Genomic DNA, 14,160 nt, shown 5'->3' with positions numbered 1-14,160 from the left:
AGAGCTGAGCTGGCTGGAGCTCCGTGGGGTTGGAGTCAGCATAGGGGCTGGGGAAGAGATATGCTCTGAGCTCAGGTCTTGGTGTCCAAGAAGCCAAGGGCTCATCCTACCCCCAGCCTGAACTGGGGACAACTTCAATGGGGCTCAATGATGGTTCTTCCATCCCCTGCTCTCCCATGTCTGGGGCAGACCCAGCTTTGCCTGCAGCTTCCCAGGCTTCAGCTACCCAGCGCAACCTCCTGGATGCTCTTGGCCCTGCCCCCTTGCCCACCCATCCCCCACCAGGCCCGTCGGTGCTGGGGAAGGCGGGGCCGTGGCTGCCGCTGCCAATGGCAGGGCTGTGGCCCTGCATCCGGCTGAGCTTCAGAGCCCCTATCTGTGGTCAAGACCACTTCTGCTTCTAGGTGATGCTGCAGCATTTCTGCTCACTCCAGCAGCCCCGCACCACACAGCTGCCCTCACAGTGAGCTGCTCTGTGCCCTGCCACCAGCATGCATGAGGTCGTGCACTTCTCCAAGGCCCCCCCAGGACAGAGTGTGACCCCCCAAGAGCAGGAGAAAGGTAGGAGCCAGCACCTATCCCCCACCCAATCCTATCCCAACCCCGCACCTTGACATGCCCCTGCATGTGCACCCTGTGCAGGCCCGCACACAGCTGACAGCACCTCCGAGACCATCTGACTGTGCCTGATGGGCCTGTTGCCAGCTGGGTACAGGGCTGAGTAGTGCAGAGGTGACTGTGAGGGCATCCTCTACCATTTCCAGGGCTCTCCCAGCCTTTTCACTTATACTTCCTTGCAAATGGCCTGCCTTAGTGTCCGCTCCATTAACTTGTTGGGATTGAGGAGAGGTCAATGGGTCTATAATTCCCCAGGTTCCTTCTTGTCTTTTCCAGAGAGGTGGGGCTATTGCCATTTTCCCATCCTCTGAAACCTCACCTGTGTCCCTCGTCTTGGTTAGTGCCATTGCTAAGGGTCCTGAGGTCCGCTGTGCCCTGCCCTTGGGTGCCGTGGGGTGCAGTTCCCGAGGCCCTGCTGACCTGAGTTCATGCAGACCCATCAGAGGCTGTCAGGGAGGGACTGGGTGTGGTGATCTCTTGTCGTGCACTGAGCACATTTTGGGAGTGAGGCCAGAGGACCTTTTAGACTGAAAGGGCCTTTTCTGAGAGTTGGAGATGTAGCAACCACAGCCTCATTTCTATGCTAAAGACAACAGAGTCCAGATTCTCGCAGGGCACTTGGTGTGCTGCTGATTTAAGAGGTCAGGGTTCAATGGATCGGGGGCAGGGTACTGCTGTTTGCGAGTGAGGACCTGGAAATATGGTAACCGTAGGGGGCTGGAAGTCCAAAGAGTAGCTTGAGAAAGACCAAGGGGCCTGTCTGTGCCATTGAGGGCAGGGCCGTGGTGGCCACAACCAATGGCAGGGCCGTGGCCCCACAACTGGTGTTCCTTGGCCACCCCCACGTGTGGTCAAGGGCACTTCTGCTTCTGGCTGATGCTTGTGGGACATGCAGCACCAGGCCTAAAGGCACAGGCTCTGCCCCAGGAGCCCCACAGCTGGGATGGGTGAGAGCACGATCTATGCTGAGCTGTGGTTCTCCAAGGCCCCCGTAGGAGAGTGCATGGCCGCCTCAGGCACAGGGGGTACATAGGAGCCAGGAGTTACCTAGTCTTGCCCCAGCCCCACACCCTGACCAGCCCCTGTGTCTGCATTCCCTTCAGCCCCAGGTGAGGCCGACGGCACCTATGAGACCCTCCAGCTGGGTGATGGATCAGTTGATGGCACCTACGAGACCCTCCAGCGGGGCGAGGGAGCAGCCAGACATGGGACCCAGCAGTGCAGAGGTGAGTGCAAGGTCACCCCCTGCCCTCTCCAGGGCTCCCCACAAGGCGTGGAGAGAGCTCCCAGGGGTGCACAGCTGGCTAGGGGATTTAACAGGACTGCAGGGTCCGCTATCAGATCATGGAGAGGGCAGGTGATGGAGGGGCTGTCCTGTCCCAGGGCTGAGGTTGTGGGCTCTGCTTGCTGTGGCCAGGCTGCAGGGCAGAGCAGGGTGTGTGGCTGCCCCAGGCTCTGGGGTTTTGCTGGTGGCCACACGGGCCAGGAAGGAGTGTTCCCCCATGCCCAGCTGTTGCCTTCAGAGGCACCGGGTGCTAGCTGCACAGAGGCGCTGGGCTGCGTGGGTGTGAGCACAGGCCGGGACGGAGGTACCGTGTAGACTCGTATGTTCAGACACGCTCACACACTTGTTCATAGACAGAAGCTTCCTCGGTGTGATGCTGCCGCCTTCCCTGCAGCCCAGGCTGAGGGAGGGGACGGGGATGTGCAATGCTGCTGCTGGGACCAACCTGCCCTCACCCTCGATGCTAATCTGGGTGAACACAGTCCCCGTGCTCTCCTGGGCTGTGTGCAGTGGCAGGAGCCACCTCCCCCTGTCCCCATGTGCTTCCCGGACAAGCTGCTCCTGGCTCCATTCCACGCTTCACCCTGGCTGTGCAGTGCCTGCCCCTGCCCCAGCTCCACTTCCTCCCTTTCCATGGGGGCCTTCATCTTCCCTCTCACTATCCCTTCCCTCACAACAGATTAGCCGGACACCTGGGTTCTGTGCTGGGCTCTGCCAGGGGAATGGTTTTTACATGTTTTTGTGTCTTGGCTGATGCAGCTGTGTACGCAGGCATTTCCTGTCTGGAGTGTGTGTGTGTGTGTGTGTGTGTGTGTGTGTGTCTGTAGGGTGGGTGTGTCTGTACTTGTGAGTGTAGCTGGTGTGAGTGTATATGGGGTCTCTGGATGTGTCTGTGGGGCTGGGGTGAGCCCGCCTGTCTGTGGGGTGGGTGCATCCTTGCTCGAGCTCTGTGTATACACCTATGTGCATGGGGTTGCATCCTGAAGATGTGTGATATGATGTACATGTCTGGTGTGACTCCCCCCGCCCCCACCTTATGCCTATCCCTGGGCTCCTCTGCCCCTCCTTCCCTCTCATGGCAGGTTCTTTCCCCTCCCCAGCTCTCATTTCCCCGAATGCTGTCCCCGATGCTTGTGAGTGCTTGTGCAAGCCCCGCGAGGTGCGGACACACCTTATCTCTCCAAGCTACTCTTGGACAGAGCCCTGCATCCAGTCACAGTCTGAGCTGCCTACTCCTTGCATATGGCCTGGGGGGGGGGGTGGGGGTGGAGAGGGGGGAGGGTTCTGATCCACTCCCGAGGGATTCTGCGGGCATTAAACCTCCATGGCACTGCCCACCCTCAGCCATGCCCAAGGGCACGTCTCACTCAAGCCAAGTCGGATCGGAGCTGGGTGTGAGCATGGTCAGAAGGATCCTGCTTCGTTCATGGTGTGTGTGTTTGTCATGGAAACCCTCCAGGGACATCAAGGAACCAATGTGGGAGAGAACCAGGGATCCTGGTTTTCCCTGATATAAAATCCAAAATTCTCTGATTAAAAACCCATATATTCTCTCATAAAAATACCCAAAAGTCTGTGATTAAAATTAAAGGCTGCCCACAGCTCCACGCCCCACCTCCCCCAGCCCTGCTCGTAATTCTTACTCCCCCTAACAGCCTTCCTGGTTCTCCTCATCCCTCACCCGCAGCCCCTGCACCCCCAGCCCTTCAGGAGAAGGCCCATAGCTACTGGGGCTATAGACCAGGGTCAATACACCCCTGCCCCACTCCCCCCTGCTGCCTGCTGTGTGTGGCGGGGAGTCGCTGGCTCCCCACCTCTGTGCACACTCCTGAGCGGGGCAGTGGGGACCCTTGCCCCCCTGATCTGTGCATGGGGCAGGCAGGTTCAGGCTTCTGCCCTGATTGCCTCCACCAGTGCTTCTGCAGCTCGGCAGGCATGACCCTATGTTGCAGGGAAGAGCGGGCCTGTGTGGAGAAGCTGCTCACCGCTGCAAGGTCAGCGCTGCCCTGGCAACACACCTCCTGTGCATGCCACTGCTTTAAGGGGTGCAACCCTGCACCGCTGCTGCCACTGCACCCCTGCATGCAGGAGGCGAATTGCCAGGGCAGCACACAGCTCGTCTTGCAGTGCATGGACCAGAAGCGGCGTGCTATCTGACTGAGCAGGCTCTGCCCTTCTCTGTGCGGCTTCCCCACTTACCTTAGGCTCCAGGAATGAACAGTGAGCCTGAGTCTGATCTTGAGACAAGCCCTGGGTGGCTGAGAGTCTCAGGCCCCACCTTTTCCCTCTCTCCCTCAGCCTCCAGACAGGTTTGGGGGTTTCCCACCCTTTTTGCAATTAGCTCTTGCAGGCTGGAACTCTGACACCTGCAGAGCTCTTTGCAGAAATGGGAAATCCACGGGTATCTCTGCTAAAAGGGAAAATTCATTTTTTTCTCTGATAAAGTTGGGAAATCCATGGGTTTGTCTTTTTTTTTAACATGGGAAACAGAAAACCAGGATCCCTGGGGAGAACCCAGGCAGCCTGTCTTCCAGCTCTGCCCTGCCTGCTCTGCATACTAGATGCCACTCCCACCCAGAACCGGGGAGAGGATGCAGGCATCCTGGCTCCTTACTGCTGAACAGAAAACTCCCCAAATAAGGAGGCTCTGTGCTCTGGTCCTCCCCTAGGATGGGGGGAGCCCAGGGCTAGTCCCAGCCCTGCTAGGCTGAATTAGGATTAAGAACAAGGTCTGGAGGGGGAGGATTTCCTGTCTGCCCTTATAGGGGCTCCAGCACATAATGGTTCCCTTCTGACACCTCCTCTGGCCCTCTGCCCACCACCACTGGGGCCTCACTGCTTCCACTCAGCGCAGGAAGTGTGCTGGGTGGGTGGGTAAGATGGAGCCTGGGAGTTATGAGTCCTGGGTTCTCTCCCCACTTTGGGGTGAGTGAGGTGTAGGGGGTTAAAACTGTGGGGCTGGAAGCCTGCATACCTGGGCTCTCCCAGCTCTGGGAAGGCAGTGGAGCCTGATTTATAAAGCCTACACACACACCCCATATGCTGTGTGGCTATACCCCTCCCCCCCTCCACACACACATACTCTCTGGCTGAGCATCCTGGTAGTACAACAGGATGCCTGGGTCCCTAGCTCTGTGTGCCTCTCCACTGGGCTGGGAGGTGGGGGGTGGTGGTGCGGGGGGGATGCTGTACATCTCCCCAATCTCAGCCAGGCCTGGGGCAGGGAAACAGTGTGGTGGGTGGGGTTAGGGCTAGGGATGTGGGTGTGGGAGTGAGAACCACTGCCCAGTTGTGTGTGAAATGGTGCTGCCCCCTGCTTTGTGCATGGGCGTATGTTCCCCACTGCCTTCTATGTCTGTGTGTGTCCCTGCCCCCTGTGTGTGTGCCCCTCTACCTACTAAGCCTGTTTGTCCCCCCAGCTGTGTGTGTGGGGGTTTGCACACCCTGCCACATATGTGCATGTCCCTGAGCCTATGCCCCCCACAGCCCGCATGTACATGTTCCCCATGCATCCCTTACCCTGTGCACACCTCACTCCCCCCATCCGCCCCCCCCAGGTGAACCAGCCATGCCGGTGCAGCACTCCAGTTTAGTGGGAAACACCAAGGCACTGACACGTCCAATGGGCATCATGCACCTGCTGGAAGCCCTTTTCACCTGCATTGCCTTCAGCGTGGTAGCCAGCAATAGGGGCTGGTGGCAAGCCAACATCACTTGGTGTATGTTTTCGTGGTGCTTCTGCTTCTCTGTGACACCTGTGGTGCTTCTGGTGGAGACTGTGGGGCTCCAGCACCGCATACCTGTCTCCTGGAAGGATTTCCGCTTCACCTTCACCATGTACGCCAGCCTTTTCACCCTCTCGGCCTCTGTCACCTATCCTTTCACTGAAGTCAGAAATGAACTATACTGCGTGGAGCAAGACTACCGCATTGCTGCCACTTTCTTCTCCTGCCTTGCCTGCATGACCTACTCCGTGGAGGTCACCATGATCCACACCACACCAGGCGAGGTCACTGGCTTCATGGCCACCATGCCTGGGATGCTCAAGGTGGTGGAAACCTTCATTGCCTGCATCATCTTTTTCTTCATCTTCAACACAATGTTTCACGATTGGCATGGGGCCTTGAAGTGGTGCCTGGCTGTGTACTGTATCTGCTTCATCCTTTCACTGGTTGTCATTGTGCTGTGCATCAGCAAGTGCATCAATTGGATGTCTTGTGCCTCCATCAAGATCCTCAGTGGATACACACTCCTGGCTGTGCTCCTCTACATCTCTGCCACCATCCTCTGGGCCCTCTACAACTTTGAAAGTAATCACAGGCAGCCCATTTGGGCCAGAGACTACTGGGATCACACCTTCTGTACCTGGGACAAGCCAATAGCCATCACTGTGCTCACTTCCATCAACCTGGTGGTCTACATCACCGACCTGGTCTGCTCTGCCCACCTCATCTTCAGACAAGCCTAGGCACTGGTGCTGGTTGGCGGAAAGGATGGGGAAGGAGCTGTGGGACCTGGCACCTGCTCCTTGCTAGGTGGGTCCCACCCTGAGCTTCCTGCTGCCTTCAACCCCTTACCCAGTCCTCCTGGGGACTTGTTCTCTCTCACTTCCCATCTGTTCTCTTTGCCTCATTCATTCTTTTTTCTGTGTTCATTTTCCTTCCTTTCTTATCTTCACTTCCCTTCATTCATTCTTTTCCTCCTTCATTCTCTCTTCTTCTTCCCCTCCTCCCCCCATTTTCACACCTAAATACTTTGGATGCCCAACCTGCTCATCACTTCAGGGCACTGTTGGGGCAAGCACACACAGTTATACAAATATAAATTTGCCTATTGCTTTTCATGTTATGTATTTTCTTGAGTTTTGCATTGCCTTAAGAAACTCCATTTTGTACTGTTACCTAGCTTGTCATAAGTGTTCAACCTTTGTATGCTGTATGTGTGAGAGATTTGGTGAGAGTGTGCCTGTGGAAAAGGAAAACATCAGCTGGTGACTTGCTTAAGAATGCAGGCAAATAAAAGACCGGACAAGAAGAATCTGCCCCAAAACAACAAGAGAACAATGGCAATCACCCTTCAAGGAAGAACACAGTGATAACACAGCAAAGCCCAGAGGACTAGGTGAATTGACAAAGCTATAAATGATGGAGTGGGACATATTGATTTTGGGTTTGTTTTGGATGTCATGGAGCATCGGTTCATCTGACGAGATGGACCGGCACGATTCCGGCTCCTACTTGTAATCAACTTGGCTGGCCACTAAGTTGATCTGAGCACTGATAAGACTGGTAACAGAACAGCACAGAACTGAAATTGGGGTATGAATGTGGTGTGTATGCGTATGAAGTGCTTAATTAATAAACGCAGCATCTTGCCTTATCCTCCCTCATTAGGTCTTGCTCATGATTTCAGCAATTGGCAATTTGTACAAGAACACAAGTGGGGCACTAGCAGGACTTTGGGGGGTGCCCACTCAAGTGACCGCCAAATTTCCAGCAGGAGAAAAGACCCTCATCCCCACTCCCCAAACTGCTTCTCAGCTCCAGTCCCAGCCCCAACAACAAGCTTTTTTCTGCAATTCTTGTCTGGCCTCAGTCCTTGGTAAACATACAAATCAGTGGTCCACCCAAGTCACCCTCCCCACCCACCTTGCTCTCCCCTGCCTGCACATCTTGCAATCCTGTCTTGAAACACACCATCGCACCAGCAGCAAGGTGTTTTTTGCAGCACACACACAACTGCACTGTACAGTACAAACACATTTATTTATAGTATTTTAAGCAACAACCAACAAAGAAACAAACAAAGAAGCAAACAACGATGGTCATTAAATAATCAAGCACAAAACAAGGTTCCCTCATGGAATAACTGGAAATCATGATTTTCACTTCTGTCAAAAATACAAATTGGGAACTGTTATGATGCCTCTTGATTAAAACGGTGCTGCTGCTTTCTGTGAAAGAAAGGAAGAATTGAAGGAATTTTGCTTTCATCTCAGCCTACATACTTGTATAATTTAGATTTCCACAACTTTTCAGTATTTAATATCTACGTAATTAATCACTGTCTTGATTGATAGTATTATTCTTTGGCCTCGGTTGTGGCATTGCACATTGACGGGTGAGGAACAGCTGGGAGGGGAAATAACATTCAGCAGTTAGCCCATTCCCAAATCTCAACTAAAAATCAGTGGGTTTTAAGACTTGAAAAGTACCACACAATCAGAAAACTTACCAGTGTCCAGCACTCTGATTCTTGGTCTTTGCCCCGAAACACCGGGTGGTGGTCAGAGGATTCCAACTGGTGCAGTGCTGGGAAGAGGTGGGGACACGGGGTGTGGGGCCATCTACACAGTAGTAGTATGGACTAGAACCACTGTCGGTGGCATTAGCGCCAGCACTCTTTGAGTGGGTATGGATGGAGGAGTGCGTGCCCATGCCTGAGGCAGTGGTAAACATACTTTGTTCATGAGGTGGCTTGGGTGAATGAGGCTTTGGGGGCGGTTTGGCCAAATTGTCCACCCTGCCCTCCTAACTGCGTTGAAATCCATGGGGTAAGTCTTTGGTTCTGTGGCTTGGCTGGTGTTTGTTCAGTTCTGGTGTTTTATGTTCATAGATTCATAGATGTTAGCGTTGGAAGGGACTTCAGTAGGTCATTGAGTCCGACCCGCTGACCTGGACAGGAAACAGTGCTGGGGTCAGACGGCCTCAGCTAGGTGCTTGTCCAGTCTCCTCTAGAAGACCCCCAGGGTAGGGAAGAGCACCTTCTCCCTTGGAAGCCCATTCCAGGTTCTGGAAACCCTTACTGTGAAGTTCTTTCTAATGTCCAACCTAAATCTATTCTCTGTCACTTTGTGGCCATTGTTCCTAGTTATTCCAGCAGGTGCCCTAGTAAATGGAGCATCTCCTATTCCCTGCTGCCCCTCCCCCACCCCCGATGAATTTATAGGCAGCCACAAGATCACCTCTCAGCCTTCTCTTGTGAAGGCTGAAGAGATCTGGGTCTCAGTCTCTCCTTGTAGGGCCTTGCCCACAGGTCTCTGACCATATGAGTGACCTCTTCTGAACCCTCTCAAGATTCTCCACATCCCTCTTGAAGTGTGGTGCCCAAAACTGGATCCAGTACTCCAACTGCGGCCTGACCAGTGCCTCACAGGGGAGAAGTATCACCTCCCTGGACCTGCACGTCATGCATCTGCTAATGCATAATAAAGTGTGGTCAGCCTTGATGATCACTTTGTCACATTGATGATTCATGTTCATCTTGCTCTGCTATGACACTGGCCAATTCTTTCAGCACCGTTGGGTGAAGTTCATCTGGCTCTGCTGATTTCAACAAATCCAGCCCCTCCAAGTGCCCCTTTACTAAGTCCGAGCTAACAGTTGGTGGGCTGCTGTCCCCCCTGTGCCTATCTAGGATCCACTTGGGAGACTTGTCTTGGTCTGTGTCTAGGAATACAGATGCAAAGAACTCATTGAAGAGCTCAGCTTTGTCCCCCTCTCTGTCACCAATTGCCCTGGTTTGTTCTGTAGGGGTCCTGTGCTACCCTGTGCTGTCCTTTTGCTCCCTATATACCTGAAGAAGGACTTTTTGTTGTCCTTAATTGTTTTCCCCGCCTAAGTTCTAATCATGCTTTGGCCTTCCTGACTGATTCCCTGCACGTGTGAGCCAGGCAGTTGTACTCCTTGGTAGCTACCCTCTGCTTCCACAGCCTGTTTACCTCTTTCTTTGCCCTTAGGCTTTCCTGGACTTTCCTGTTCAGCAAAGAGGGTTTCTTGGCCCCTTGCCCCCTTTTATGTACAGTGGGATTCTCTCCTTCTGGATCACTCCCTTGAGGAATGACCACCCTTCCTAGACCCCCGTTTTGCCAATGGTCTTGAGCTTTAATGCCTCACTAACTAATCTCCTGACCACACTGATGTTAGCCTTTGTGTAGTTTAGCAGTTCAGCCCTGCTGGTTAGTTTACCCACCCTTTGCTGGATAGTGAATTCAGCCAGTCGATGGTCACTATCCCCTAGGTTACCTTGTACTTGCAGATCCCCCACCAGGTCATACCCTGTAGCTAACACAAAATCCAGCAAGGCATTTCATCTAGTGGGGTCGTATACCTCCTGCATTACGTGGAGGTCCTGTACACAGGTTAAGTACCTACGCGAGCGGTTAGATTTGGCTGACTGCTCCTCCCAACAGATGTCAGGGTAGTTTAGGTCACCCATGACAGCCGTATCTCTCGACCGTACAGCCACAGAGAGCTGTATGGAGAATTCCAGGTCTAGCTCATCCTTCTGGTGTAGCGGTTTATAGTAGACCCCCACTACCAAGTCCCTTTCCTCCTGACCCCCTTGTATCCTGACTCACAATACCTTGGCTTGGCCCTCCTCTGATCCCATCATGATTATAGAGGATGTATATAATTTCTTAGCATAGAGAGCAACACCCCCTCACCTTTTCCCTCCAGTCTCTCTCTTCTGTACAACATGTAACCCTCAATGTCTACTGCCCAATCATGAGTAGGGTCCCACCAGGTTTCAGTTAGTCCAACCAGGTCGAAGTTTTTGCTTGCAAGCAGCAGTCTAAATTCCTCCCGCTTGTTCCCCATGCTCCTACCATTAGTGTAGAGACATTTAAGCCTCCAGTGGATGCCCATGGTACCCCTCTGTCCTGATGTCTATTGGGCCCCTTAATGTTTTCCTTAGTGCTTACCTGGACTGATCCAGTGTATTGGTCATGGCTCACTGATCCTAGGTTCTCCTTATCCTTATCCTCTGTTTCCCTGTCCCCTGACAAACCTAGTTTAAAGCCCTTTAGAGGAGATCAGCCAACCTGGAAGAGAACAGACTCTTACCTTTAGAAGAGAGATGAAGACCATCTCATCCCAGGATGCCTCTCTCATGGAAGTATGGATTGTGGTTGTAGAAGCCAAAACCCACATGAAGGCACCAACTCTGGAGCTGCCGGTTGACTTCCCTGATGCAGGTGTCCTGATGCTGGTGGTAACCACTGACCAGAAGGATGGGTGAGAAGATCACTGGTGCCCCTTACTTCCTAAGCCTGGCCCCCAGAGCCCTGTAGTCACTCATGACATGATCTGGACCACTCCTGGTCACATCATTCGTGCTCACATGAACGAGGACCATGGGATAGTAGTCAGAGGGCTGGATGAAGTTGGGAATCCTCACCGTGATGTCTCGGATCCTGGCTCTGGGTAGGCAGGAAACTTCTCATGCCATGGGATCTGGTTGACAGATAGGCCTCTCTGTGCTTCTCAGGAGGGAGTCACTGTTACGTCTCAGCTCTGTGTTCTTGGGTAACCCTGGCACAGGATGCAGTCTGTCTGACTCACAAGGACTCACCCCCCGCTCCCTCCCCTCCTCTACATAAACGAAACTGATTAAGATGCAGTGAGAGACGCACCTAAAACTCCCCAGATAAAGGGTGATAAGAGTGAAACAACTGCCCTAGGTCTCATTTACATCCGAGATGGAACCAGATGACCATTCATTTACATGAGAGATGGAAAACAGAAAGCCTGAAGCAGAGACTGCAGTGAATTCTGGGACCAGACAAGCAGGAAAGCGCTGCATGATGGGGAATCTGTGCTTCCAATGTTATTCAATCCATGTTCACACACACCCAGCTCAGCATTTCTCAGACCAGTTCTAATCTGGATTTACTAAGGCCTTCCCCCCCTCCCCCCCCCAGACACACACACACACACACACACACACACACACACACACACACACACACACAGCTCTAAGTTTAATAGGCATCTCAGGCCGTACATTCCCCGGTCCCACTATGGGAGGCCTATTTAAACTTGATTGACTAAAACTCGGTTGCCGGGTTAGGGAATGCTGAGGCAAGAGACCGAGTCAGAGGGGGTACGGGCAACATTTGAACAATGGTTAAGGGTTCATCACAGCATCCAGCCTGCTGGAGCCCTAAGCCCAGGTGTTGTCATATCTTTCCCGAGATGACTGGTGGGAGTCCTCTCCACAAAAGCTTATGAGCACCCCAATAATTGCTTTAAATCTGGAAAAGTCATGCTAAGCTGAGGCTTGTGCACAACAAGTAAAAATCCAAAATCCTGATGCTGCAAGCTATCTATTGTTCCTGAAGAATCCATGAGATATCCCATCAGTATATCTGCCATCCATAGGAATTTCAAGCTGGCTCCCAAGTATTTAGGTTATTCCCTAATCTTAAGTGTTTCCTGATTATCAATCAGTTTCCTGAGATGGTCCAAGCCAGATAACCCCTTGTCAATAGAAAAGACAATGATTTACACTACTGAGGGTGCTTCAAAGCAGCTGAACTGAGGGTATAAAAATCTGTAAGTGTGTGTGCTGCAAAGAAAGAAAAGAAGAAGGAGGATGAAAGGAGAAGGAGAAGAAGAAAGAAGAAGAAAACTCCTGTGCTGACACCACCCCCTGTTGTTCTTGGGACGCTGAAAGAGCAGATCGTCTCTCTCTTCAAGGATTGTGCTATGGACTGTGCCTGTCAGCTTTGCAGCCTGAGTACCGTGGACTAGGTGAGATCCCAACACTCACTCTCTATCTCTTCTCTCCAGGCATAAACTTCTGAACCTGAACTGTATTAGTTAAGCTTGAGCTAAGTTTCCCCAAATACCTAGTGAAACCAGGGTAGTATTGTCATTGTCATTGTTTGTGTTTGTTTTTCTTTTGCATGTCTATTACTACTAGTACTATTATACATTTCATATGCTTAGCAATAAATAACTTTTATAGGCAAACTGGTAGTAATTGGGTATATTTTTCCTTCTCTGATTCTCTTTCCTCCCGTGCTCTGCAGCAACGCTTCTTTTACCTATGCTAAAGATCCCTGTGAAGCCCAAATTATTGTGGGGTCTGCTCATCAAGAGGCCAAAGATTGGGACGTGCTGAGTTTGAAACACATAAGGGGATCAGCTTGTACAGGCTGATTGACCCAGTTTGACTCAGACGTGCCCTTATGAACTGAATGCTGGCCCATGAGGGTGTCAGCTGGACACCCAGCCGGATTCAGAGGGATTCTGTTCACCCGTGTGCTTGTGTTCGACTGCATTTTATTGTTGCTCTTATGAACTGATTCTTGGCATATGAGGGTGTCAGCCTGTCCATGCTGATCAGCCCGGCCAGATCAGGCGTGTCACGTTAATTTGTGTGTGTTTGTGTGTATGACTGATTTGGTGGCTGAAGGAACCCAGTCCCATTGAGATTGAGTCCTGCAAGATAGCTCCACTGGGGGTGAGGGCTTGCAGAAGGGAGAAATACAGCTCCGTATAGTAACACAAGCAGCACATTGACAGAATCACCAAGACCCTAGAAACTATCCCTAATAAATGAGCACACCCCAAAGTAATGGGCAAATTTGGTAACATTCACCCACCATGATGACCCCCGACTGCTTGGTTGTTGATCAGGCTGCCTGGTGCTTGCTGCAGATGTATTTTCCCCTGTGGCTTCCTTTGCTACATCATCCTCCAGTGCTGCCAGGGCTCATATCTGTTCCCCAGTTGCATTGGGGAAGCAGTCACAGCCGCAAGCTGTCTAGCTCTGGAGATGACTGTCCTCCATTCATCTATCTGTTCTGGGACTCTCCCATGACATCTCTGCCCTAGGTGTCTGGTCCTGGAGAGAATAAAAGTATCCATCAATCTCATCCTCTGCAGCCCTGATCCCCAGCAGCCTGCTCAACTCTTCCTGGAGTTTCTTCACCTACCCCTCCAGCGCCTCAATCCGGGCACATGTGGGACAGGCAGGGGAATGCCCGGTGCCCACACTACCCCCAGGCCTCAGAGGTCCCACCAGGCACCCCCTGCAGATAGGGGGCCAGGGCACTGCCAACCCATCCAAGGGGCCTGTCTGGGTGGAGGCCTCACACAGGCTCCAGGGTGGAGGCAGCAGCAGGGCAGGGTCCCTGGCTGCACTCCCCATAGTAACCCTGCTCCTCATTCACTTACCTGAAGTCTCTGTCAAAAGCTCCCATGTATTCCTGCCCATGAACTGGCTTGTGAACTGCCTGCAAACTGCTCCCCTGTTGGCAGCAAGGTTCCCTCTAAGCTGCGCGCGTGTGTGGCCATGCACAAACCATGCCACTCACTAACTTATTAATTCCATGCGCCCACCCGGAGAGGAGCTGGGCTATGGCTTCCCAGAAAGGAGCTGAGCAATGAACTTGGCACACAACATGACAGAGGCCCTGGGGCTGATGAGGGTCACTTACTGGAGTTAAGCTCAGGCAGCGGCTCCTC

At 52.7% G+C, this 14,160-nt stretch overlaps 1 protein-coding gene and 1 long non-coding RNA gene across 3 annotated transcripts; one reads left to right on the top strand and one right to left on the bottom strand.

The window, feature by feature from the left end:
- Positions 1 to 388: 388 nt before the first annotated feature.
- Positions 389 to 7,292, top strand: LOC132249674 (myeloid-associated differentiation marker homolog). 2 transcript variants are annotated; one of them, XM_059725382.1, is made up of 3 exons: positions 389 to 561; positions 1,722 to 1,844; positions 5,461 to 7,292. In XM_059725382.1, the coding sequence occupies exons 1-3, from the start codon at positions 492 to 494 to the stop codon at positions 6,369 to 6,371; spliced, it is 1,104 nt and encodes a 367-aa protein (XP_059581365.1). In that variant the 5' UTR covers positions 389 to 491; the 3' UTR covers positions 6,372 to 7,292. The 2 variants fall into 2 exon arrangements, with proteins under 2 accessions (XP_059581365.1, XP_059581366.1); XM_059725383.1 differs by lacking the exon at positions 389 to 561 and adding an exon at positions 1,487 to 1,565.
- Positions 7,293 to 7,649: 357 nt separating this feature from the next.
- Positions 7,650 to 11,313, bottom strand: LOC132249675 (uncharacterized). The gene is made up of 3 exons (XR_009461199.1): positions 10,750 to 11,313; positions 8,138 to 8,577; positions 7,650 to 7,856 (listed from the first exon to the last, which is right to left on the bottom strand). It is a non-coding gene; the product is annotated as an uncharacterized LOC132249675 (long non-coding RNA).
- Positions 11,314 to 14,160: the final 2,847 nt, after the last annotated feature.

The sequence above is a fragment of the Alligator mississippiensis genome, chromosome 3 (genome assembly GCF_030867095.1).
Source record: "Alligator mississippiensis isolate rAllMis1 chromosome 3, rAllMis1, whole genome shotgun sequence".
In the NCBI taxonomy this organism is placed as follows: Eukaryota; Metazoa; Chordata; order Crocodylia; family Alligatoridae; genus Alligator; species Alligator mississippiensis.
Note: the sequence above shows the minus strand (reverse complement) of the source record. Positions and strands in the feature narration are given on the sequence as shown.

Bases quoted from the DNA above. Each gene is read 5' to 3' on its own strand.
- LOC132249674 (XM_059725382.1), top strand. From the start codon at position 492: ATGCATGAGGTCGTGCACTTCTCCAAGGCCCCCCCAGGACAGAGTGTG. The intron at 562-1,721 runs GTAGGAGCCAGC...CATTCCCTTCAG, and splicing joins CCCCCAAGAGCAGGAGAAAG to CCCCAGGTGAGGCCGACGGC. The intron at 1,845-5,460 runs GTGAGTGCAAGG...CGCCCCCCCCAG, and splicing joins TGGGACCCAGCAGTGCAGAG to GTGAACCAGCCATGCCGGTG.